We start from the raw sequence: 27,026 nt of genomic DNA, 5'->3' as shown, positions 1-27,026 counted from the left end.
GGCAGCACCAAGGCGATTTTATTCGTATTTTTTTCCTCCGGGTTTTGTCATAGAAACGCTGACACACAACCACCAGACTGCGGCCGGCCCGGCGGGGGACTGAGGGCTTTTGGGACCCTGCGGGAGCGCGGCGCGCACTCCGCGCTCCCCGGGAAACAGCTGGACGCGACCAAATCCCCGGTAGGGGCGGGGGGAGCGCGACGCTCCGCCCCGGCGCTCGGGTCCCTCCCTCCGCCCGGCTCTCCGCAGGCGCCCTCCCCTCGCCGGGGGCTGTGAGTTGCATTTGGTAAAACCCAGCCCCGGAATATGTGGATCTTTGGAGCGCAATGAAGTAGCCTTTGGAGAGGAGGGAGGGGGCCCGTCCGACAGCCACAGCGGCCAGAAAAGCGGCAGCGGCGGCGACACCACCACCGCTCGCCCCCCAGCCGCCCGGCCCGCGAGGAGGCAGCGGCGGCCGCTGGCGGGGGCGGAGGCGGCGGCGGAGAGGCGAGGAGGAGCAGCGGGAGGAGCAAGAGCGCGCAGCCGGCGGGTCCACGCATCTCAGCACTTCCAGAGCAACTCCGGCGCCTTCCACACCCCTGCCCGGGGCTGGGGGCTCCGAGAGCGGCCGCGAAGCCAACCCTATCCTCCCTGCGAACCCTGCCCAGCCCTGCCCTGCGCCTCCCGGGCTCCGCTCCGCGCGGCGGGTTTCCCGCTCCTGCGCTCCGGGCGCGCCTCCCGGACGCCCGGGTCCCCGCAGCCAGGACAAAGCCATGAAGCCGGGGCTGCTGGAAGTGATGAGGATGAACAGAATTTGCCGGATGGTGCTGGCCACTTGCTTGGGATCCTTTATCCTGGTTATCTTCTATTTCCAAAGTATGTTGCACCCAGGTAGGGGGCGCGTTAGCGTGGTTTTGTTGGATATTTTCTGCTCTCTCGCGCTTTTGCTCCCTCGCTCGCTCCGCCTGCCTTCTGCCTCTTCCAACCTTACCTCTTCTCTATGGGCCACCTCGGGGTTCCTTGCTGACCGAGTCCGCCCGGATACCCGAGTCGGGATGGGGAGGAGGAGGAAAGATGTGCTCTCTCTTCTTCTTCCTCCCGGCTCCAGGCTGGAGGATGAGACCCGAGGGGCGGTAGTTTTGTTTTGTTCTGTTTTCTTCTTTGTGTCTCTTGTCCGTCTGTCTGCGAGGTAGCAGGGCAAGGTAGAGGTTGTGGGAAGCTGCTGAGGGTGGAGGGTGGGTTTGAAGAGAACGAAACTCCTTCCCGGCTTCTGCAGAGGTCCGAGGATGAAAGAGGCGCCGGGAGCCAGCCGCGCGGCGCCCCAGCGCGCTGCCTCTTCCTGGTTGGGGGGCCGGGGGCGAAGGGTGCGCGCCCCGGCGAGGTTGCCAGTCCCCTCCGCGAGCAGGGGAGCCCGGGGCTAGGCTCCCACGTGTCCGGGGCTCGGCACCGCGCTGAGCAGGTGTAGGGAGAGGTTGGGTGCCCGGCACTGCCCCTCCACCAGGCTGCGGATGGGGTCCGGCGCCAGCTGTTTGCCCCGGGGTTCGGCTCCGGCTCCGCATTGACCTTGCGGCTTGTGCCCCGGGGCCTGCTCCCTCCCCGCAACCCCGCTCCCGACCCTGTGCTGGGGGACTCAGAGCTCCTGGGTCGCGCGCGCCACCGCAGTTTGGGAGGAAACTTTGGCCGGGTCCTGGGCTGACCGTCAGGTTGCATCCCCCCCCCCCCTCCTGCGTTCCGAGCCCCCCCGGGCCCGCCGGGCCGTGTGGGAATGAGCCCCCTCCCCGCAGTCCCCGGTGGCTTAGACAAGTTCCACACCTGAAATCTGGACTCGGGAAGGGACAAGGCTTGCCCCTTCCGAGGGGCGCGAAGGAAAGTTTGAGACCTGGGGAGGGAGGGACGACCTCGACCGTGGCGGCCCCGGGTTCGCAGCTCCGCTCTGGAGCCCAACAGGTAAAACCTTACAAAGAAGCTTCCGGGGCAACGGGAGTCTCCCCGTGGAGCCATGGTCCTCCACCCCAGCAGGCCCCCACTGGGCCACATCGGCTCCCAGATCCATTTTTCACGCCTCCGAGTTGCCTTTCTCAGTATAGTCACAGCAGTAACTTGCTTTTATAATTGCAAGGAGGGAGGTGCAAACACATTTCCTTCCAGGGCTGTAGGGTTGGTGTTTTCTTTTTGCCTCCCGCATTCTCCTTTCAGTGTGTGTCTAACCCAGACGCAGCCCCGAATTCATCTAGCCTGCATTTGGGTCGACGGCATAAAGCTGTTCTTTCCGTCAAACAGGCAGGGCTGCCCGGTGCGGGATTCCTTGACAGCTCAGGGCAGAATGGCCCCTCTGCCCCGCTGGGCCTGGAGCAGATGTTAAGGCGGCCACTTTGCCAAGAATATGGTCATATGGCCTGGCACTACCACATGTAACCTCAGGACACCAAGCCAGCCTTGTAAAGGGTGGCTTTTGTTTGCAGCTGGGTATTTTTAGTTTCATGTCAGCAAACTACAGCGGTGTTTGTCTCCTCACCCAAACCGGTGGTTGTGAAACTTCTAAGGGAATTTAAAAATGGACCTGGCTTGCCTGCCGGCTGCCAGGCGATGGTTGCGATGGACAGGACCAGACAGACAGTGCCATCCCGGGCCAGACTCCCCCGGGGCGGGGTGGGGGGGGGCGGGGGCTGGAGACTGGGTGGTGTACAAATACACTGGAGCTCCAGCAGTTTAAACAAAGGGCCGAATGATTTGGTCTAGACACTACAGATGTGTTTAGGCCACTTAAAGTTTTGCCTGGACCGAACATGCCAGGTAATTCTCTGCAGAAATGCCTGGAACAAGGATGAATATTAGTCTCCGGCAGGAATGTACTTTAACTTCTCTGTACCTGTTAGTTGTCCGGTGAGATACTAACTAGAAAGACTGCTACTATCCATGGTTTTCATGCATCCTGGGCTTTTCTTATCCTCTGTGAGAATTAGGAAATAACTGTCTAGCCAGAGATACCAGGAAGAAATTCCCAACTTGTAATTTGCACTTTGTGAAAATTTCCAGCTCCAGTTGGAACATTAAGTTGACTTGAAAGCAGTGGTGTTAGCTCCTTTCAGTCTGGCCTTTTGGAACCAGGGACAGAACCTTTTCCAAGGCTATGCTGATAAGGATCCTCTGCTCTCAACCTTGGCTTCCCTTCCGGGTCCCACTTCCTCCCCCCAAAATAGCATTTGTTGATTATTTGTGTCTATATGAACATGTTCTTCTGATACTTTCCCCCAGTCCATAGCAAAGACTACCTTCAATACATGCTATTGAATGTAGAACTGCAGGTAATTCAGTTGAAAGGTCTTCCTTATTTTTTTTTTTTGGCCACGCGACAGGCGTGTGGGATCTTAGTTCCCCAACCAGGGATCGAACCTGCGCCCCCTGCAGTGGAAGCGTGGAATCTTAACCACGGGACCGCCAGGGAAGTCCCGAAAGGTTTTCCTTATTTTGAATTACATATGGTTCCATGAAAACTCCATGTCAGTGTCAATGGGACATAAAAATATGCTTTGAAATTCATATTAAACATTTACCCCCCCCCCCCATTTTATTAAACTACACTGTTGATGACAGCTGATGCTATATCTTTTTCCTACCGCTTTGCATTTCCTTAAAAGTTAGCTGATCTTTGGTTCTCCGAAGGATTTAGGGTAATGATAGCTGATCCTTTAGCCTGGCTCTGCAGTTTCTGTTTCTCCAGATCACTCAGGGAGAGGCAGAAGGGACCACAGCATGGCACAGATTGTGTTGCTAAAAATTTGGAGCCCTCTGGCAGGAGGGCTATTTCTATTTCTATCTGAAATAGCAAAGTAGTATTCAAAAAAGAAATGGATTCCTGGCTTCGTTGATGGCTAGAGAATACCTGGAATGTGTGAGGAGGGAGAGAAAGAATAAAAGGAGACAGCTGGCGGGGTGGGGGGGTTGGCGCTGGCTGTCTCTCCCTCTGATTCTAATCTAGGGTTCATTGTCTTTTGTACTTTTCTAATATATAAACTTGAGTAATTGATCTTTAATTTGGTTGGAGGGTTCAGCAGAAGTGGGCCTTGTCAGTAAAGGCAGTTTTCTTTAGAGCTTTGACACTCTGAGTTAATAGTCTTAGGGCAGGGACTGGGTTTTAGACCCCATTCTAACCCCAGTGTTTGGCACAGTGCCTGGTACATAGTAGTTTCTCAATAAAATATTTGCTGGATGAATGCATGAAGTGGCTAGACTCTAGGAGACCTGCTTCTCCAGTTTCTGGGAAGGTTACATTAAACCTTGCCAAGAATACCTGGTCAGTAAGTCTGGCTCTCTAGGAGGAATGTGGAACACCAGGGACAAGGTCTGGACACTTCTCTGCCCTCCTGGCCTCTGAGATCCCCCGAGTCATGGATCAGGTTTAAGCTCATCATGCGCCAGACAGGAGCATTCCCCATGGCCTAGATTTGCTGCCCTGAAGTGTGAGGCAGTGAGACACTGCTTGGGTGTCCTGGGTACTGGGGAGGATGGCCTCATTTAGCCACTGACCTATAGAACCCCATCTGCAGGGGACACCTTCTGTGGGCGTGAACCGCTCCTGATGTCGGTGAGAATGGAGCTCCATGCCTGTGGTTTCTGCACAGGTTTGACTCCATCAGCGATCATGTCCTGTGAAAGTGCCTCCCGAGCATTGACGTGGCTCGCATACCTGCCGAGACCATATCTGCCCCAGATGGCTGGCCTCTGATGGAGCTGTGTCAGGCCAGGCAGAGCTGCGAGGCCTCCAGGCTGCATTTGTGCTGAGTGTGTGAAGGCACCTCCTCTGAACCTTCCCTTTGTGTTACTCCGTAGGGTTGTGGTTTTGTTTGAAAGCTCCTGTTCATAGGAGAGAAACCTGCGGAGAAAGCCTTTTTTTCTCTCTTGCTCTTCCTCTCTCTCTTTTTTTTTTTCCTTTTGTGATATGTTTACTTTCATTGTCGCTTGGGATTTCTTTGCCTTGCTTGAATGTATTGAAAGATTATACCCTTTATTTAAAGAGGTCTTGGGTTACCCCTTTGTAGTTCACTTGATTAGATTGGATGTGAAATGCTCTTGGGTTATAATTTTAATTTAATTATAAACGCAATATGTGCTCATTTGAGAAAATTTAGGAAGTACAGAAGAAAAACAATCATCCATTAATCTACGACCCAGAGGCAATGGGTACTTTTTTTCTGTATATTATGGAATATATATATTAAAAAAAATTTGAGATCACATCCTGGATTTTGTACCTTGTTTGATAGATAATATGTATTTTAGACAAATACATCATTATGGTCATTATGGTGACCAGTTATTAAGTTTAAAGACAGAAAATTTAACCACAAACTTTTAAATTTATAGAGTTGCATATACCTCTCACCTTCCATCCCCACCCCTTTGCAGGATTTCAGTCTGGTATCATGCCTTTTTTTTTTTTTTTTTTTTTTTCCCCTGCATGTATTTAATTTTAAAGAATCTTTTTGCTGATACATGAACTGAATTTGGAGTTATACCAGTTCATAGGGACTGTTCTTTTATATCTGACATCTTTATCCTTTGAAAAGATGTCAAGAAGGTCTCAAATATGACACTGTTTTAAATCCTGGAAACAGCATTAAATGACTGAAAGATAAGATGTTTCTAGCATGGGGTCGCCCCTTGGTGGTTTAAATGTTTGCACCTCAATGGGGAATTTCATAGTTGCACAAAGATAAGACAGATACACTTAGGCAGTTTCCTTCCACAGTTATAGCCGCTGTCCAGGAGTCCTCATTTCATTGCCTCTGAAATAAAAGTGGTGATTGGGCACCAGAAAAAGAGCGGTTGGGGTATTCCTGATGGGTGAGGGGTGGGAGAATCCACCCTCCAGCAGAGGCTGCTGTTTGTATTTATCTGGATGAAAAGTCATTTTGCTTATGACGAGCTCTGTGGGCAACAGCCATTTAAAAACAGGAAATCAAAGGCTTACAAGCATGGGTACCACCCTTTCCCTTCTTAAGCCCACCAAAGGACAAAGCTCTTCTTAATCTGGGGACGGTGAGTGGAAAGACTTTCGTGAAAGTCACGGCTGCTTGTAAGGTCAGAGTCTGAGACAAAACAGAAGTTGTTTTACATACTCATTTTCACTTTTTAGTTTTTCTTCTCTTGACTTTTGAGACCCCATCTTTATCACTGGTGAAGAGGGAGGCAGTTCTGCCTCTGACATCATTGAATAATCTGATCTGTCCATTAAAAATTCCTAGAATTTGTAATTTGATGCATCTCACACCAGATGTGATTGATCAGAAAGTCAGAGTGGAGTTGCTTTTTCTTTCTCTCTGTCTCTCCTCTACTCTGTGTGGGGTATTGTTCTAGGCACTGGGGATGCAATGAAACATTATTTTTGCCCTCATGAAACTTACATTCTAGTGGGATAGGCAGGCTTTAAGGAAATGCAGAAGTCACATAGATGCCACATCAGATGGTGTGAAGAGAGAAAAACAAAGCAGGGGAGATGAATGAGGGATGTGAGAGGCCAGGCTTGCAATTTAATATAGAGGACGTTACGGGATGTCGCTGACAAGACGACTGGACCACAGAGACCGGAAGGAAGTGAAGGAGCTGACCACGTGTCCGCCCAGTCCCAGGCAGAATGTTCCGGGCAGAGAGCAGCACAGGTCTGTGCCCTGCGGCAGGACCATGCCTGACAGGCAGCTCTGAGTGTCTGGAGCAGAGGGAGGAAGAAGCTGAGACTAGGAGGTGGAGAGAGATTGTGTGGGCCTTGGCCGTGACTGGGGACAGGATGGGAAGCCCTGGAAGAGTTTGGGCCGAGGACTCTTGGGGGATGGGGCACAACAGGGATGGATCAACCGAGGCCTCTTGCTTGCGCTTCTGTGTTTATCTTCAGCAGCCCTTGGGTGCACTTGGGTGAAGTGGTTACCATGTAAATCCCACTTCCCCTCCACCACCCCCCCACAAACTAGACCACCCTGTTGTCAATTTTTTAAAGCAGTACAAATCAGAAAAAAAAAAAAAAAGATTTGACAGGAATTTTAACTGAGCTTGTGTTGGGAAATTCTTAAAATGTTCAGGGTGTGATCCACGGCATTCATAGATAAGAACAGCCATCAGCAGCTGCTAACTTATGGAAGCACTCAGGAAAAGTAGAGATTGAATGGATTGATGATTTGGGAGTGAAAGACCCAGGTCCTACTGTGGACATTCTGCCTAACCCTGTGAATTATTATGTTTTATCAATTCTAAAACACTCATTTTCCCCCCACATTTTCCTTTTTATGAAATTTGATGTGTTGTAATTGATAGTATCTTAGTACTGTGCTGACCTTTAATGGAGAGCCTTTTTTTTTCTCGGAGGAACATAAAGTGGCAGTGTCTTACAGTTGATGGCTTCGGACCCACCTCTGTAAATCGTGAGAGTACTTTTTGTAACCCATGGTGCACTCCATAACCTCAGTCAGGTGATGAAAAATGGCACTCAGGCTGCAACTGAGGGCCTGGAGGTACCTGATTAGCCCTGATCACCTGCTTCATACAGGCTTTGCCAGCGTGCAGGCCTTTGAGTCTTTTCTGCTGTGCCTGGGAAATTTGCACCTATTTTCAGAGCCTCAGGGCTTGCAGTTAGCATGTCTCTCTGGTTAACTGATGAGGTTGGTAAGAGTCAGAATGGGGACGTGGGGGAGTGAGTTATTTAATGTGGGGCTCAAACCTGGAAGTTCACAGAGAAATAGACCTCGTGATGTTTCTTGAGGAAAATGTCACCGATGTGGATTTTTACTTTCTTTTGAGGCCACTGAACGCCCATGGCCTTCGTCATTTCTCTTCTCTGGCCCTTTTAGAAATGGGTAGTAGTTATTTGTTTACTTGTACATCTCCACATTTTGAGGAACCTCTACCAGGTTCCTCTTTATAGCCTCTAAGGTCAGCCCGGAGGTGCTTAGGAAACATTTAAAGAGTAAATAAGTGATTGGCAAAGACGTCTCTTCTGCCCCCTTGCCCACCTCACCAATATGCGTACAGCCCAGAGGGAAGAGCCAGGTTGGTTTGCTGTATCCAAATAGCTTCTGGTGCTGTCTTGTTTTATTTGTCTCCCAAACCTCTTTGCTCTTGGTTTGCTAGGATTCAGTCAGGCGTCGGGGCAGGAACTAGAAAGCGGTCTAGGTATTTTAAGCAGAAAAGTGTTTAATGGAGGGAATCTGGTCCTTTCCAAATTGTTGGGAAGGCTGGAGACATAGAGCTGTCGGCTGGACCTCCGTGAATGAGTCTCAGCTAATAGTAGTAGTATATGTAATAACATATAGGCAAACATATATTGGCACGGCTGCTCAAAAAAACTGACCCACTAAGTGTGCTACCACCTCTGAGACTGTCTCTGGAACTACTGAATCCAAGAACAAACTAATGACACTGAGAACCTGGGATCAGAAATCTCAGTTACAGAATTGGGGTGCTTCCCCACTGCAGCCACCTCTCGACACCCAGAAAGCCAGAGGGTGGTCCCTTCCATGCTGTTGCAGAAAAAACCCTCACATCCCCGTCACCAGGAGGGTGAAAACAACCCAAAACGCAGGAAGGTGGCCTCTTTCTAAATCTGAAGTGAGTGCTTCTATTTGGGGGAGTCAGACTCACATTCAGAACCCTAGCTTCAAGGAAGCCTGGGAAACACCGCTTTTAAATCAATAGCCTCTGCGGTATAGAAAGACCTTCTAGAAGGGGGTGGAATGGATGGTGAGCCGACGTCCAGAGTACTCACCACACCCTATTGGTAAAACATATGTGAGCAGCCATCCCCCACATATTTTGTTTATAGCAAGTGTATACATATCACTCCCATTATCTAAATATGTAGGATAAGGATATTTCTAAGTTTCTAACAATAGTGATCGTAAATCCACATGTTCATTACCACCTGGGAAATTCTGTTATCTAACTCCCAGTCAACTCCAAGTCTCTCATCCTTTTTGCCTTGTGATATGGCATACAAGACTCTGGGAGAGAGAGGAATGCCATTTTCCTGTGTGCGTGCCTTATGAGTATTATCTCCAAGTTGTAGTTTCTTTCTTTCTTTCTTTTTTTTTTAACTTGGCCACGCCGAGCGGCTTGCGGGATCTTAGTTCCCTGATCAGGGATTGAACCTGCGCCCCGGCAGTGAAAGCACCGCGTCCTAACCACTGGACTGCCAGGGAATGCCCTCCAGGCTGTAGTTTCTTGACTGGGATCTCTTTAAGCCTCTATTCCGTTTTATGAGGATTAGTTTAGGTGAAAGTAGATAATATAATCTGTAAATCTACTTACGATTCAGTTGTAAATGGTGATCCATCAAAATGTGCTGAGAGCAGTGGGATGACTGAGTTCCTTTGTCCTTCTTCCATCTCCCTCCTCAGGATGCCTGAGTTTCGTAAATGGCATGTAACTTGGTATGACAGGTTAGATGGGGGTGTTTGTTTTGATTAACATTTAACATGAATTCATATTTTTAACATTAAATTTCTTTTTCTAGAGTCAATGAAAATGGAAGGCCTGATGTTTCCTTCCCAGGCCCCTTTGTGCTAGATCGAATGTCCACTGGACTTTGGGACCCCAGGTGTAAACTGGTCTTGAATATAGTTGCTGATTGTCAAACCTGCCACAGTCAAGTGTGGGTAAAAGTACAGTGTTCACCTGGAGCTCGTTCTGGCAGTGGTGAGTCCGAGTTCGGCTTTGGATACATAGTATGGGCAGGAATGATATTTCCAATATCACTGGAGTTCAGGTCCCACTCAGATAGGTATGGATAGAAATAAAGAAACTCGGTAATGTTAAGTGTTGAAATCCTAATCAGTCTCTGGCTTGAGTGCTTATCTTAAAAGCCTTGTGAAAAAAAACCCACAAAGGCAACGCCAGTGCAATAGGCTGGTGGATGGGTTTCTGTTAGAAACTGTTAACTTCACAGGATCCCAGAAGAGGGAAAACACAAAGGCCCCTCTAAGGTAGTGTTGTTAACACTTTACATTTCTTAACAGTGGACATATTTTACCTCCAGTACTGTTGTTCATGATCGTTCACCATGGTGGAAAAAAGCACAGAATTTGCAGCCCAGGACCAGCGTTCAGGCCCTGGCTGTCCACTGTATCCATTCGACATCACTCAAGATATTTTTGTTGAATCCTTGTTAAGAGTTAGGCTCTGTGCTCGGTGCTGGAGCTACAGCAGGGACCCAAACAGACATGGTTCATGTCCTCATGGTACCTTCAATGGACGGAGACATAAACAAATGCATGTTTAAACCATAGAGTGTGTGTGATGGTGACAAGTGCTGCAGAGAAAAAATAAAGCCGGGAAGGAGGATGTGACATGGAAGCAGTGAGGGGACTGCACTTTTAAATGGAGGGGTCAGGGAAGGCTCCCTGAGAAGGGGGTTTTAAGATCGAAGGAGATGTGGGTATAAGGGGGATGAGCTGATAAAGAAATTCAGATATTTATTGGGTATTATTTCCTGGAGGCTGACATGGGTCAGGTGCTTAACATGTATTATTCCTTACAGGAATCTTACAAGGTTCACCTATTATAGTCACCATTTTACAAGGCGAGGTGGGGAGACTGAGGTCACACAGAGAGGAACTGATGACACGAGAGTTAAACCATGGCTGTCTGACTGTTGCTCTGAATGTCTAGTAGGGGCTCTCAGTTGGGGGCTCCCCCCTGGCCCCCACATTTGGAAATGTGTCTCACCGTGCTTGTTTGTCCCAAGGATTGAGGACATCAATTTAGTGGGCAGGGCCAAGGATGCTAGACATCTCGCACGGGGTGGGATCTTTGTGCCCATCAGATAGTCATCCTAACCAAGGGCCAATGATACTCCTCCTGGAGAAATACCTCAAGACCCTACACGTTTCAGCGACATCTGGTGTAGTACCTGGCCATACTTGATGACTTGGGAGGGTGCCCGGCTCATTGTAGGGGCTTAATAATTGATTGAATACAAGTCACAAACACAAGAGATTTACTCTCCTCGTTTGCCAAGGGAAGGTAGTAATATTATCTCTCTTCCGCGGTGGTGGTGAGGATTAAATGGGAAATGAGATGTGAAAATACATTGAAAATGGACGCAAAAACAGTGTATGCATATTGTTAAAATAAATGCACTGTGTTTCCTCATTCTAAGATTTTAATCTTTGTGTTGACAACAACGCTGTTGTGTTTCATTCTGCTGGAATCCTGAGCAAATGTTTTCATGTTTATCCGTTTCGTGGGTGTGACCTACCCTGTGAGGTTTACCAAAAGGGTCCTCTGTCTAGACTCCTATGATATCGTCTTTCTGGATGCCCTGACCCTCCGTCTGCTGTGCTGTCGCACCTCCCATGCCAAGGCCAAAGCTTAGCTGTGCCTCTGTGTAGTGTTTTGCAAAAGCTGAGTTTACCTGGTGAAATATCAGCTTGCGGTTCCATGCTGAATGCAAAGGACTTAGGTTTTCCCCCCAATTATGCACCTAAATTACCCCTCAGGTTCCCGTTAGCTTTAAGAAGTGACACTTGAAAAAATACAACCCAGGGCACCCGTCAGTGCCATTTCTGCAGCGGAACTCTGAGGAGGATGAAAGTCGTTTCAGAAGAATAGCCATTGAGGAACGGCAGTCCTTACAGGAGCTGTGGTTGGGGGCATTGCACAGGCCAGGACCGATTGGCCTGGGTCTCCACATTCGAGCCTGTGGTGTGCGGAGGAGGACTTTCTGAGTTCTTCTTGCACAGGGGCCAGTCACCCGCCCTCTTAACTGCAGGCCTGGTGGGGCTTCCTCTGCTGCCTGGCACTCCTAGCACGGGCAGAGGCCCATTTCTGCCCGTCATCACCAGAGCAGGTACTGAAATTTAGTCGAAAGACTGTAATCCTGATTTGCGCGAGGCCCAGGGTTCTTCAGCCTGAGACGGAGGGCCTATCTGATGCTCTTCCACTCCACCTCTGGCCCCTCAGACAGTTCCTGCTGGGCTTAGTGCTTAAGGGAGGGTGGGAGTCTGTCAGCGCTCCCAGTTCTTTACAAGAACTTTATCTTTTTAAGCACGTGGCGCTCCGGATGAACTTCCCACCTCATCTAACTGATTTAGACCAGTGGTTCTCAACCAGGGACAGTTTTGCTCCCTTCTCCTCCCCAGCGCAGGGACATTCGGCAGTGTCTGGAGACAATTTGGTTGTCACAGCTGGGAAGGTGGGTCCTACTGGCATCTAGTGGGTAGAGGCCAGGGATGCTGCTAAACATCCTATAACACACAGCGCAGCCTCCCACAAGGAATACTCCAGCCGAAAATATCAGTAGTTGGGAAATCCTTATTTAGATTCCATATGTTGCTGATGCTTTACTAAAAATAACACTAATGAGATGATCACTTAGTGATACTATGTATCAGACAGTATGCCAGCTGCTGTACTTGGATAATCACATTTACTCTTCACCACAACCTGGTGAGATGGGCGTTTACCAATCCCATTGTACAGATGAGGAAACTGAGGCTTCGAGAGGTTAAGAAGCTTGCCTGAGGTCATAGAGCTGGAAAGTTGGGACAAGATCCTGGCTTAGGTCTAACTGACACCGGGAGACTGTTCTCTTCACCTCACCAGTGTATCTCATCTACATGTTCTTGGTTCTAGCTAATTAGGTCAAGAAGTAATTATTTTATAAGGGCCTTAAGCACAGCTGTGGATCCTCTGTGGGGCATTCAGTGATAGCCCCTTCTCTTCTTACCTACACTCTATCCTGGGTGAGCACATCCCCTCTTGGGGCCAGTGCTATCACCTGTGTTCAGATGACACTCACCTCTCTTCAACTTGGTTGCGTCTTGAGGTAAAATTCTAGTTCATATGTTACCTCCTGTGTGAAAACAACATCCATCTCCTCTTGGCCAGGTAAGCGGATGGGTGTCCTTCCCCTGTGTCCCAGGGTACTTCCTATGTGCACGCCTCTGTCATTACGTGCGCTGGTGCGTTGGCTCGTCACGAGCAGGCCGTGTCTTGTGTGCCACGGTATCCCAGCACCTAGAATAGAGCCTGGTAATGGTAGTTGTCTTACTCTGTTTGGGCTGCTGCAACAAAATCCCACAGACCGGGTGGCTTATAAACAAGACATTTGACCTCTCATTGCATCTCCACAGGGCGGAAGGGGTGAGGGAGCAGTCTGGGGCCTCTTTTTTAAAAATAATTAATTAATTAATTAATTAATTAATTTTTGGCTGTGTTGGGTCTTCGTTTGTGTGCGAGGGCTTTCTCTAGTTGCGGCAAGCGGGGGCCACTCTTCATCGCGGTGCGCGGGCCTCTCACTATCACGGCCTCTCTTGTTGCGGAGTACAGGCTCCAGACGCGCAGGCTCAGTAGTTGTGGCTCACGGGCCTAGTTGCTCCGCGGCATGTGGGATCTTCCCAGACCAGGGCTCGAACCCGTGTCCCCTGCACTGGCAGGCAGGTTCTCAACCACTGCGCCACCAGGGAAGCCCAGGGGCCTCTTTTTGAGGGGCACTAATCCCATTCATGAGAGCTCTGCCCTCATGACCTAACCACCTCCTAAAGGCCACGCCTCCTAATATTATCACCTTGGGCATTAGGTTTTCACAGTATGAATTTTGGGGGGACACAAACATTTAGACCATAGCAGTAGTCACTTAGTAAATATTGATTGAAAGGACGAATACATTGATAGTAATTGGTGGCCAAGAAGAAAATCCTTTATTGGGATGGCAGGTATGGAATTTTCAGCAATTTCACTGCTGATTTGATTTCCAGTGTGATTCTACAATGAGCTGCCAGGTAAGAGAGCAAAGAGCAAATCACTTAACACCCTGGTTAGATGTAGACACAGCCAAAAAGTGAACAGTTCTCAGAGATACGGTTATTATAATGCTGTAAGCAGTGTGTGCCGGGATCTGCAGATGCAGCTCGGAGTACCCTGCTAGGGCAGCGCTGCCCAGTAGAAGATGCTGTTAGCTGCATATGTCACTCTAAACTTTCTAGTAGTTGCATTAAAAAGGTAAGAAGTAACAGGTGAAATTAATATCTAAAGTAGTATTGGGACTTCCCTGGTGGCGCAGTGGTTAGGAATCCGACCGCCAATGCAGGGGACACTGGATCGATCGCTGGTCTGGGAAGATCTCACGTGCCGCGGAGCAACCAAGCCCGCACGCCATGACTACTGAGCCTGCGCTCTAGAGCCTGTGCTCTGCAGCAAGAGAAGCCACCGCAATGAGAAGCCCACGCACCGCAATGAAGAGTAGCCCCTGCTCGCCACAACTAGAGAAAGCCCGCACACAGCAATGAAGACCCAACGCAGCCATAAACAAGCAAAGTAGTATCATTTTAAGAGGCAATACATATTAAAAATCATTGAGATATTTTGCATTTCTTTTTTTGTACCGAGTCTTCAGAAACTCAGTGTATATTTTACATTTACAGCACATCTCAATTCAGATTCACCACATTTCAAGTGCTGCATACTGAATAATGCAGCTCTGAAGTGTTGGAGAACTTTCTATGCAATGGATTTAAGTTTTTTTGTTTACGTTTTTCTCTTTTTTTTGCCCTTTCCCCCCTTTTTTAAGGGGATGTTTTCCTTCCTGGGTTTAAGCTGTACCCTTTGGGAAGACTATTGATTCTCTTAGGACTCTAGGTGTTAAATAAGAGATACACGTTGTGGAGTCGCATATGTATAGCTGAAGTAATTTCAGGCCTCTAAGGCATCTTCAAAGTCTTGTTAGCTAATCAATCGCCATCTGAAGCTTGACTCTCCTAATGAGAGCCTAACAAACTCTGTAACCTAGAGAGAGAGTCTGTCAACTTCATTCTACAGATGAAGTAGTGGAAACTCAGAGGGGTTCAGGGAACTGCTTAAATTTGGTTTAAAATGGGTTCTAAAGCAAACGTTTGCGTGCAGAGACTGGTCCAAGGAAGAGTCATTCTATCGAGGTGGACAGAAGCACACATGATTAACTGTCCGATGGGGCCAAATGTGATTGGGGTTACGAAGAGAGAAACAGTTAAGGAAGGGAGGGGTGATTGACTTAGAGAGGGGTGTTGAGGAAGACTTCACAGGAGAGGTGATGTTTCTGCACTGGGCCCTGGAGGACGACTGGAGATTTGCTGGGGAGATTTAAGAGGAGAGAACGGACACTTGAGGTGAGGGTACCTGCCAGAACCAGGGTTGGGTGGGAAGGAGAGCGACGTCTGGGGACACAAGAAGCTCCAGGCTGGAGAGGTGGGTCGGCCACCAACCTGGAGGGCCCTGAAGGCTCTGAAGTTTGAATTTTATTCTTGGGACCCGGGAGCTATAGAAGGTTTAGGGTCTCCTGTTTTTCAGATGATGAAATTTAAGTTCAGTTGAATGAAACTGTCTTTGAAGAAATGTCTATTTAGGTCTTCCGCCCGTTTTTCGATTGGGTTGTTTGAATGAAGCTCTCTTGTTTCATTAGAAGGGCAGAGGTTTTCAACTCACTTTCTCAAAATGAACTTGGAGCCATTTTGAAAGAGTTTCTATTATTATTATTTAATGGGGGAGGGGTGGAAGAAGATTATTCATGAATGTCTAAAGTGCAAAGTAAGTAATAGCTTAAAAGCGCTCTGGGACGGGATTGAAAACTCCGCTGTTTGCATTGCTCCTGCCGAAATCAGAGGCCACGGAGGTTACGTTTCAGTCGCTCAGTTAGTTGCTAATGGTGCCCTCCGTTCACCCTGGGAGGGCCCTGGGAGAAGTGGCAGGAGAAAGGGAAAGTGTGTAAGTAGTTGCAGGGCGGAGAATTTCTTGCTTCATTGTGGGCTCTTGGGTCTGTCTGGGGTCGTCAGGTTGCGGCTGTGGGCTGCCCCGGAGGTGAGCAGTGTAGGCTGGACCGAAGTCAGACCCTTCCTCCTGGGAACCAAGACCCCAGGCTTTAAGGCCCCGTAGAGACTCGCCCTGTGCGCTGTGTGTGGGGTCTGATCTCTTTGTCTCCCTGAAAGATGCTGCCCTGTGTAATCTTCATATCAAAAGGCCGCCTCTTTTGAGTCCCCACTCCTGGGCTGTGGGAGAGAGGGTGCGTTAACTGTAGAGCTCTTGCACCACAGAAGAAGCCATCTCTCGCTTTCAGAATCACTTCTGAGGGTCATTGTGCTTGGTAGAAAACTGAGGGCCCCCTTCATTTTCTCTGCTAGCCAGTGGCACTTGACATCCATTGGTAAATATCCTCAGAGGTGGTTTCCTCATTGGGGTATCTCGTCACCTTTGATCTCCTTTTTTTCCCCATAAAATAACAACCCACAGGGAGAGCTCTCCCAAGTGCTTAATTAAAAAAAAGAAAGAAAGAAAAAGCAATACAATGTCATTACAGAGGTGCAGCACTTTTTAAGGGGGCGTGTGGCTGTGCAAACTACAGTGGTTTTGGGATTTATACTTGCAGACTTGTAAGGATTTAGGGATTAGGGATTGGAAGGTCTAATTAAGACAGTACTTATTATTGGGAGTATATGCCAAAGTACTGGAATGGAGATTATTTTGAAAATGGAAGAGGTAGGTCGTGAATCCTTTTAAGAGCCAAGGTTTTACGGTATGTAGGGCTCTCTGTATAATTTTGCTTTCAAAAATAGAAGTACAGGTTTGAAATCAGAAACTGAACAGGCAATTTTTTAGTCACCTGTAATAAAACAGCTTTTATTGGGAGAGTGTGGGCCATCCCATGAAAGACAATTATGTGCTTAAAAATATTAACTAGTAATGGTGGCCTTGCTCATTTTAGGATAATCCATTTAACTCAGGAGGGGAGTGGTTCAGAGTTCTTTTCTACAGGATTCTGGAAAGAATTCTTTTGAGGCTTGTGCCGACTTTTGTTTCCTGTGTCTGTAAAAGCAAATTGAGAATTTAAAAATAAATATAGGTCTGATAGCAAGTGCCTTCCTGAAAGTGGCATTCAAGCAACGTGAAGGATGTTGTCATTGGAAAGTCACAGCGACATTCCTCCTATATTTTCATAGGAAATAAAAGAGCCATGAATTCAGAGCACTGAGTTCTCAGCATGTAAGCCTTGGCTGCCATAGCTGAGGGTTTGATTTGTTCTAAAACAAGGGTAACCCTGACTGGAAGAGGAGGTGCAGTTAGGTTGAAAGGGCATTGGGTGAGGGGTCAGGAAACAAGGGTCCTGGTCCTGGTTCTTCCACTTCCTTCTGGGGACCCTCTCACCTGTTACTAACGGATGTCAACGTTGGCAGTTTTTAAACTGCTGCTTCAATCCCAGAGGGTCCAGAGCAGATAACTTAATGTCAAGGAGGGTTCCAGAACCCCACCCTTCTCAGAGTGGCTCTGTGCCTGTTTTATATTTTGGGGTTCTGAGTAAAATTTTGTTAGAAGAAAGTGTTTCAAGGCTAAAACCATCAACAACTTTGCAGTTGACTGCTGAGACTATTTCTAAGACTGTTTCTCCCCACTCAGATTTTATTCTGTTAGCAATTCTCAAAATTGATACACATTTACAGTTAAATCTCAGTTGAAGTGAATAATTACTGTTAATCCAGTATGAACAGGCTGACATCTCTTCACCCCTCCATCCTTCACTCAAACATTTATTGACCAAACATTCATCTGACTACAGAGACAAATCTAAATCAGACTTAGTTCCTGCATTCAGATAACTTGCAATTTAGCGAGTGGTGACAGACCCATAATTGTGAGCCATAAAACTTTGTAATAACGGCTCTGGGCCTCTAGAAAAAGAGGAGTAATTAGTTTAGGGGAGGTCAGGGAACTTCACAGAGGAAGAACATTTGAGCTGGACTGCAGTCATTCATTCAGTTATTCAACAAGCATTTATTGAATGCCTTCCGTGTGTGCCAGGACCCTACCAAGTGCTAAGGAAACAGCAGGGGACGAAACAGACAAGATCCCTGTCTCAATGGAGCTGACATTTCTTGGCATACAATCTATCAAGTGGCAAGGTTGGCAACACCTCTGGCTCCTTTCCATCATCACCCCACCCCTGCCCTGCAATATCAAAGTAAAGCAATGGTTTGTATATATATATATTTTTTATTTTTTTCAGATTATAAACTTAATTCAGGCATATTATGGAGAATTTTGAAAAAAATGAAACCCACTTCCAAAAATGTCACCGCTGATCCTACCACCCAGGAAGGATCTCTGTTAACCTCTAGTCTGTTTTCCTATGCATCCATACAAATGCATATATTTATGCATCTATACAAACATATGTATTTGTATAGATGCATAGAAATTATCATGCATATATTACAGTGTGTCTTGCTTTTGCTGCTTTGTACTGAATCATAGGCATTTTTCTCATGTCATCCAATTTTCTTTGAAAACACTGTAATATTCCATCATATGGATGTCATAATATTCCATTGTATGGATATGTCATCATATGGATGTAATTTAGTCATTCTCTTTTGTTGAACATTTTTGAAAATGATTTTCCCTCTTAAAAAATTGCCACAGTACACCTTTCTGTACCTAAACCTTTGTCTGAGTTTCTTAATGTCTCTTTGAAATAAATTTTCAGAAGGGGAATGCACAGGTTATAAACTATCGAAGGCTCTTGATTGGTGTGGCCAGAGTGTTATCTAGATGGTTGTATCTATTTATGTTCCAACTGCAGTGTATGAGAGTGTCGGTCGTACTGATGGCAGCCAGTTTGATTTGGCTGCTGTCCAGATTCCTAACAGAACCTCCCTCAAACTCAGCATGGATGGTCTTGTTTAGTTTTTGGTCCATACTAGATAACAGGCTTCCAGAGAGCACCAAGTGAGTCCCCAGTGCCTGCCCTGTCACAGACTTGCAATAAAATGAAGGTTTGTTGAATACATGCTTTTGTGTCTGAACGAGTGAGCCACAAAGGGTAGGAGGGAAGTTTCACTTGACAACTGGGAAGAGAAGAGAACTCCCGTCCTTGTCCCAAAGCACCTTATCAATGGACTTTCAGGAAGAGGGAAACCCATCAGTACACAAGTGCTTATCTGAAAGCCACCTCCACAATCTCCATGCATGTCCGAGAGGCCTGTAGATCATCCACAGGGTTGAAATTCACTTAAAAGATATGTGTTGACTGCTGACTCCTTGGGCATCCTTTATCTTTGTTAAATCATTTAGTCATCTCAACAGCCTGGTGAAGGTAGCACTCACTTTTAGGTGGGACTCAGAGAAGTTCTGTAAGTAACTTAAGGTAACACAGCACTATGGTCTAAATATTTGTGTCCTCTCAAAATTCATATGTTGAAATCCTAACTCCCAAAGGTGACGGTATCAGGAGGAGGGAACTTGGGGGGTGCTTTGGTCATGAGGATGGAGCCCTCAGGAATGGGATTAGTGCCTTATAAAAGAGGCTCCAGGGAGCTCCCAGCCCCTTCCACCAGGTACGGGCACAGAGAGAAGGTGCCAGCTATGAAGCAGGAAGATCACGCTGGCACGCTGATCTTGGATGTCCAGCCTCCAGAACTGCGCAAAATTGATTCTCTGTTGTTTATGAGCCCCCCAGTCTGCGGGATTTTGTTGCGGCTGCCCGAAGACACACAGCTGGTAAGTGGTAGAGCTGGGATACCCAGGTCTGTTGGACTTCAGATGCTCTTAACTTCTGTGTGCAAACATGGGCTAGTGTCTGTGTGAAAACCTCCTTTCTGTGATTGAGGAGGAAACATGGATAGCAGGGCGATCCCTGAGCTGGAAGGAAAATGGACAACTGCTCAACGGTTGATGAGACATAATAATAGCTCTAGGAGGCATTGTGCACTCAGTGGTCCTCAACCAACGTGAAGAAGGAATTCAGGTGAGAGGGTGTTTGTGTAGTGACCAGGACCTAGGTATTGTGGCACTGTGGAGCCATTCTTTACACGCCTTGCGCCATTCCCAGAAGGGTGACAGTTAGCAGTGCCCTGAGAAGGAAGCCTCTTCCTGGGCAGCTGTGCCTTGATGCTCTCAGGGTTGGGGGATCAGGCTCCCCTAAACAGGAAGCAGGAGTAGAGGGGGTGGGGAGAGAAAACCAAAACCAAACCCAGCTCATGACTATGTCTTTCCTTTTGCAAAAGTGAAAGAGACACACACACACACACACACGCACCCCAGATGGGGGTTTCCTGTGTGCTCTCTGCATTGCCTCTGCCTTCAAAGGGGAGGCCTGGATATATTTAATCATTCTCTTTTCTTGGGTATTTTAAAACAAGATTTTCCTTTTAAAAAAAAGCCACAATAATCATTTTTATACATTCATCTTTGTATTATTTCTTTGAAACAAGAATGGAAAGTAACTTATTGTTGGTATTAGAGTGAGACTGGATATAAGCCACTCTGGTGGCAGCAGCAAGGGGTGTTTTAGGGCAGACTGTAGCCGCCCCCATAATTTCCATCAGCCTGCACTGGATCGCCCCAAAATACACACTAAGGAAAAATGCCATGTCTGCTATGCAGACGTAGTACCTGGCACCTCTCTTCCTCGAGACGGTCTCCCCAAAGCCTTTTCATCTCTGAACTCTGGAGCCATCCCCGTCCCCCTTCCCATATTCTTTTTATGCACACCCTGACTCTCCATCAACCTAGCGCTGCGGTAGAAGTGGATGATGGGGAAGTGAGATGAGTCTAAAATAGCTGGCTATTAGATTTCCTGTTAAATAGGATGTGGTCAATTAACTTCGGTTATCTGTGTGTCTAGTTCAGGCCCTCGTGCAACAGTGGGTGTACAGAGGGCCCCGGAGCGTCCTGCCTGGGCTAAAAGCAATTTAAGAAGCACAGGGATCCAGTAGCCACCTTGAGAAAAGCCACTGCGATTTAGCTCTTTGGGAAATGAAGGCGATGTTCCCTGTAGCTGTCAGCAGTAGCAGGCAATTTCAAGAGCTCCAGGAGGTGGCTGGAATCATCTAGTCTCTGGTCGTTTTGGGGCTGTTGACATGGTCTGGTTCCTAACGCACAGTGGGAGAGGCCGTGAACTGGACCCTCTGTTCCAGGAGGTTATTGGAGGGAGGTTTTTTTCAAACTGTAAATGACCACATGGAGGGAGGAGGGTGAGTGCCTGGGGGTGAGGAATGTTCAAGGGCCAGTTTCAGAAAAGTTACCTGTCTTTATGGCATTTCCAAACTTGCCTCAGATATCTGAGGAAGTCTTAAGGGATTGGTCAGGAGTCTTTTTTTTTTTTTTTTTTAATTTTTATTGAAATATAGTTGATTTACAGTGTTGTGTTAGTTTCAGGTGTACAGCAAAGTGATTCAGTTATACATATGCATATGTATATATATATTCTTTATATATATGATACATATATATTCCTTTTAGCATTCTTTTCCATTATAGGTTATTACAAGATATTGAGTAGAGTTCCCTGTGCTGTACAGTAGGTCCTTGTTGTTCATCTATTTTATATTTAGTAACGTGTATATTTTAATCCCAAACTCCTAATTTATCCCCCCCGCCCTTTCCTCTTTGGTAACTGTAAATTTGTTTTCTATGTCTGTGAGTCTATTTCTGTTTTGTAAATAAGTTCATTTATGTCGTTTTTTTTAGATTCCACATAAGCAATATCATATGATATTTGTCTTTCTTTGTCTGACTTACTTCACTGAGTGTGATCTTCTCTAGGTCCATCCATGTTGCTGCGGATTTTTTTTAATGACTGAGTAATATTCCATTGTGTATATATATATGGGTCAGGAGTCTTTTTTTTTTTTTTAATTAATTTATTTATTTATTTATTTTTGGCTGTGTTGGGTCTTCGTTTCTGTGCGAGGGCTTTCTCTAGTTGCGGCAAGCAGGGGCCACTCTTCATCGTGGTGCGCGGGCCTCTCACTATCGCGGCCTCTCTTGTTGCGGAGCACAGGCTCCAGACGTGCAGGCTCAGTAGTTGTGGCTCATGGGCCCAGTTGCTCCGCGGCATGTGGGATCTTCCCAGACCAGGGCTCGAACCCGTGTCCCCTGCACTGGCAGGCAGATTCTCAACCACTGCGCCACCAGGGAAGCCCCAGGAGTCTTTTAGATGCAAATCTTCTTCCTCCTAACCCCAGTCGAATTGGTTCAAGCCAAAAAGAGACTTTGTTTTGGCTCAGGGAACTGAGCGTCAGTAGGGCAGGATTCAGGGACTCTAGGATCTGGTCTTTTATGCCTTATCTCTCCTTGTGGTGGCAGGATAGCTGTCTGCACTTCCAGCCTCCATCCCATCCTCTCAGCAATCCCAGTACAAAGAAAGGGTACTTCTCTTTCCCACTAGTTTCCACAGAAGTCCTGGAATAGAAACTCCATGAGGGCAAGGATTTTTTTTTTTAAATAAATTTATTTATTTGTTTATTTATTTTTGGCTGCGTTGGGTCTTCGTTGCTGCACGCAGTCTTTCTCCAGTTGCGGCGAGCGGGGGCTACTCTTCCTTGAGGTGCGCGGGCTTCTCATTGCGGTGGCTTCTCTTGTTGTGGAGCACGGGCTCTAGGTGCGCGGGCTTCAGTAGTTCTGGCACACGGGCTCAGTAGTTGTGGCTCACAGGCTCTAGAGCACAGGCTCAGTAGTTTTGGCACACGAGCTTAGTTGTTCCATGGCATGTGGGATCTTCCCGGACCAGGGCTCGATCCCATGTCCCCTGCATTGGCAGGCGGATTCTTAACCACTGCGCCACCAGGGAAGTCCAGGGATTTTTATATTTTGTTTACTGTCACATCCCCAGCTCCTAGAACAATGCTCGGCTTAATATGTGTTCAATGAATAAATCTCTTTGGTGTTGCTGGGGTCAGATGTCTAGTCCAAGAGTTGGGCTGGGAGTGGGGGAGGATGGATCCCAAAGCAAACTGGGGGTGCTGATTCCCAAGATGGGGCATTGGATGCTAGACAGAAATCACCCAGCGTTTGGGTTGAGCTGTACCAAGGCTATCAGGCCCATATGAGAGCACTGGGGGAGCCACGAGGCAAAACCAAGGTGACTGCTGAGTATCAGCCTGATAACCGGGCCAGCAGGAATTCTAGCCGGATCCTAGAATCCTCTGACTTCATGATGCCCTGATGGAAGAGTTCAGGTAAGAGCTTCCAAGACTTATCTTGCAACAGAAATAAGAGGCTTGGAATTGGCCGTTGAAACCTTCTTGAAGGTTTCCATGGCCACTGGGGACTCCGCCCTTTCTGGCCTTCACCTCACCCCAGAGGGTGGACACAGCACATCTAACACCCAGGGTCGTTCGGCTTCTGTGCAGCTGTGACAACAGTAAAATGACTGAGTTTCCATTTTCCCTGCAAAGGGCAGACCGACACAGGCTCCTCTTCATGTTCCCATCCGTTGTCAGACTTGGGAGCCGGGTCACGGGGAGCCTTGAATTCAGGTCCAGAGGTTGGTCTTTAATGTTGCACAGCGGTTTTCTGATCAGCGGGGCTCATCGTAGCGCTTGAGCTGAAAATGGAAACAGTGGGAGAATGAAAAGGCCTCTGACCACAGACTTCCTGCTGGCCGCCTTCCTCCTCCACGCGGGGTGCTCCTTGGGTTGTAATTAGGTTTTTAGGTGGCGCGGCGATCTAAGGTGAATTGGGGCTTTGCACAGCTTGCCTTGGTTTAAAGCTGGAGCATAAATGATCACGCAGCTCTGTGTGTGTGTGTGTGTGTGTGTGTGTGTGTGTGTGTGTATGTGTGTGTGTGTGTCTCTCCCCTCTACTCCTCACTGCCTTCTCTGCTCTGCTGGGGCTTTGGTGCTTTTCCTGCCCCATGAGTCTGAATTTGCTGGGTTGCTTCCAGGCCACGGTGCCGCCGCTAGTCATTCCTGCTTGACCTTTAGATTTTTTCTCTTTAGGGAAAATATGATCCTTAGTCTGTATTCCCCAGCAGATGGATTTGAATCACAGGCCATCTTCCCACCTCATTTCACACCCATGGAAGAAAAGTGTTTTAAAGTCCATGCACATTTTTAAAAGTTTTTTATTTTATATGGGAGTATCGTTGATTAACGATGTTGTGTTAGTTTCAGGTGTACAGCAAAGTGATTCCGTTGTACATATACATGTATCTGTTCTTTTTCAAATTCTTTTCCCATTTAGGTTATTACAGAATATTGAACAGAGTTACAGAAGTGAATATTAATGAGAGGACCACTCTGTGACTAATGGCTATTCAGAAGGGCGTACCCGCTTTTGGAGATGATGACTTCAGCTTTTCGGGGGTCTGGATTTTGGCCTGTTGGGGACACAGTGTGGCTGGACTCTGCGGATGGTTAACCAGAGTCTGATCCTGGGTCCCGCAGCCGTGCGTGCCGGGGAGTTGGGGAGAGCCAGGCCGAGTTCGTGGGCTGCCTGTTCTGCTTCATTCCTCTGGATGGTGAGAGTGTCTAGAGGGTGTGTTCCCGGAACTTTTCAGTCAGGCTTCGCTGTGGTGTGTATTTAATGACCACACATGAAAGGCCTGACTGCCAGGGCCGCTCCCTAGGACAAACCGAATCATGGAATTTCAGAGCTGGAAAGAGCCCCTGAGCAAATCTGAGGGAGGAGACCTTCCACAGGACCAGGGAGACCCCAGCTCGGGGCTCCGATTCCACTCCTGGATTTCTGATGGAGGAACATGTTTAGAAGCACCAGAGGACTTGCCAGCTTCCTACTTTTGTTACACAAATTAATAATGGTCCAATTTAGCAATCTGGTAGAGCTAGATTTTTAAAAAGAGGCAGACCCAGACGGAGTTAAGACTAAACACAAGCCAACCATATTTCTGATCTGAGCTGTTGTCAAGTCTCACCTTGCTTTTGGTGAATCCACTGGTGGATGCGTTAGACTAGGTAAACGAAGGACCCAGCCTTGGGTGATTTTCATTTCTCTTTGCCTAAAAATAGTCTTCTCCCTATCCCATGACTTTGTCAAAAATTCTTGCTTGTAATGACCCATTGTTCCCAACAGTTACTAGGCTCATAATAGTGGCGCCTCTTCTTGAGTGCCTTCTACACGCAGTGCCAGGTACTTTAGAAGCAGCCTTGTCTTACACAGCTTTGGAGAGGTCCTCACAGATGAGGCAGTTGGGCTTGGAGAGGTAGGGAAATTTTTTTCAAGGTCACCCGTGGAACTTAGATTGCTGGTTCCTTTTGCGGTAAGAAACCTGTTAAAAATGCACATGGAACAGTATGTATCTCTTTTTGTTAAAAACATAAGTAAATCTTCCTGGGTGGAAGGTAGGTCATTTTATTGTTTCTGCCTCCTTGTATGTATTCTTTGCATACCGGTAAACGTTTAAAAAAGACGTATTACCTGGCTAAACTTTTGATGTGGATGATTTTTTTCTTTTTTGTTAGGTTAGCTAGGGAGGGGCCAGGACTTCTAGGAATCAGGCTGTGCATGTGGGAATAGTGCTTGAGGGAAGGAGGAGAAAGAGGCTTGTTCTGTCCCAAGAGGCAGGTCCAGGTCAAGACACCCGGGAGACTGAGGATTTGCTGCACCAGCTAGAGCATCCACAGAGTGGAGCAGTGTGTGTGTGTGTGTGTGTGTGTGTGTGTGTGTGTGTGTGTGTGTGTATACACCTAAACCTGCTGCTTTTTCACTGTTGTATTAGTCTGCTTGGGCTTCCATAATAAAATACCACAGACTAGGTGGCTTCAACAACAGAAGTTTTCTCACCGTTCTAGAGGCTGGAAGCCCAAGATCAAGGTGTCGGCAGGTTTGGTTTCCACTGAGGCTTTTGTCCTTGGCATGTAGATGGCCGTCTTCTCCCTGTATTCTCACACGGTCTTTCCTTTTGTGCACATGCATCCCTGGAGTCTCTTCTTGTGTGCAAATTTCCTCTTCTTATAAGGACACCAGTCAGATTGGATTAGTACCCACCCTAATGGCCTTTTGAAAACTTCAGTTACCCCTTGAAAGGCCCAGTCTCCAAATACAGTCACATCCTGAGGTCCTAGCGGTTAGGACTTCAACATATGACTTTTGGAGAGATGCGGTTCAACCCTCAACAACCATTACTGGCGTACTGTGGCAGCGATCTATGCCTCCAGCATTTCAAGGGAGCCGAGGGCCATTGGGCTTCCCATATAATCTGTTGCGGGAGTGTGAGGACGAAATTGAGTCTTAGACCAAATTCTGCCTCATGTACATTTCCAGAAAGCAGCCACATAAACATTCATTTACAGCTTGTCCTTGGAATCTGGTGAAGTCCAGTTGTCTGTACTTTTAGGCTCTCTGACTGCAACTTGCATGGAAGTTTCCCTCATCGCAGATGGGAAAGTTCTGGGGCAGCATTCAGCTCACTTTTTTTTTTTTTTTTAAATTAATTTATTTATTTTTGGCTGTGTTGGGTTTTCGTTTCTGTGCGAGGGCTTTCTCTAGTTGCGGCGAGCGGGGGCCACTCTTCATTGTGGTGCGCGGGCCTCTCACTATCGCGGCCTCTCCCGTTGCGGAGCACAGGCTCCAGATGCACAGGCTCAGTAGTTGTGGCTCACGGGCTTAGTTGCTCCGCGGCATGTGGGATCTTCCCAGACCAGGGCTTGAACCCGTGTCCCCTGCATTGGCAGGCAGATTCCCAACCACTGCGCCAACAGGGAAGCCGCAGCTCACTTTTTAATTGAATCAGGCAACAGCATCCTCTGCAAACATCTGCTCACAGAGCAGGTGATGCTCTGGGCCAGAGTGTACTCTGAAATATGTGGGTCTTGGCCTACAGTTTGTTGAGGAAAAGTAGATAAGTTTAGCCAAACCACACATCTTGTACACCCCTCACTTCATGGATGCAGAATTATTTCTAACATTCACTAAGCTACATTTCCTACCTTCTGGTGCCTATGGGGAATAAAGATGGCAGACGTGCTATTAGACAGACAATGGGGAGTGGGATTCTGATGGTCATCTGTCAAATACTGACCATCCCCAGCAGTGTGTGTTTCCTGCTTAGGGACCTTAGATGTTACCTGACTGCACCTAGATTAAAATAGACGTACCCTATGTCACACAGCTGGTGCCGAAGTGTTTTAAAGTAAATTGCAGACAATATAAGGGTTTGTCAGAAAACTTTACCATATCAACATGGTGTCTTGAGCCTGCCCTGTTCCCAGATCAAGACAGAAGCACAGTGATTTATTTCCTTCCTTGAACATTTCAACAAAATCAAGAGGGAGATTGGATTTGATGCTGCATTTTTA

At 47.4% G+C, this 27,026-nt stretch overlaps 1 protein-coding gene across 4 annotated transcripts in view; it reads left to right on the top strand.

Annotated features, from left to right (window-relative positions):
• Positions 1–231: 231 nt before the first annotated feature.
• CHST11 (carbohydrate sulfotransferase 11) overlaps positions 232–27,026 on the top strand; it is a 281,187-nt gene continuing 254,392 nt past the window's right edge. For 2 of the 4 annotated variants that reach the window (XM_057557416.1, XM_007165752.3), the window contains exon 1: positions 232–855. In XM_057557416.1, coding sequence (XP_057413399.1) covers positions 753–855 — 103 coding nt within the window. In that variant the 5' untranslated portion in view covers positions 232–752. Of the gene's footprint in view, positions 871–27,026 lie in introns of all 4 variants that reach the window. The other 2 variants (XM_057557415.1, XM_057557417.1) reach the window with 1 other exon arrangement.

The sequence above is a fragment of the Balaenoptera acutorostrata genome, chromosome 11 (assembly GCF_949987535.1).
Source record: "Balaenoptera acutorostrata chromosome 11, mBalAcu1.1, whole genome shotgun sequence".
In the NCBI taxonomy this organism is placed as follows: domain Eukaryota; kingdom Metazoa; phylum Chordata; class Mammalia; order Artiodactyla; family Balaenopteridae; genus Balaenoptera; species Balaenoptera acutorostrata.
The sequence above is the reverse complement of the archived record's forward strand: the minus strand, read 5'-3'. Positions and strand labels throughout refer to the sequence as shown.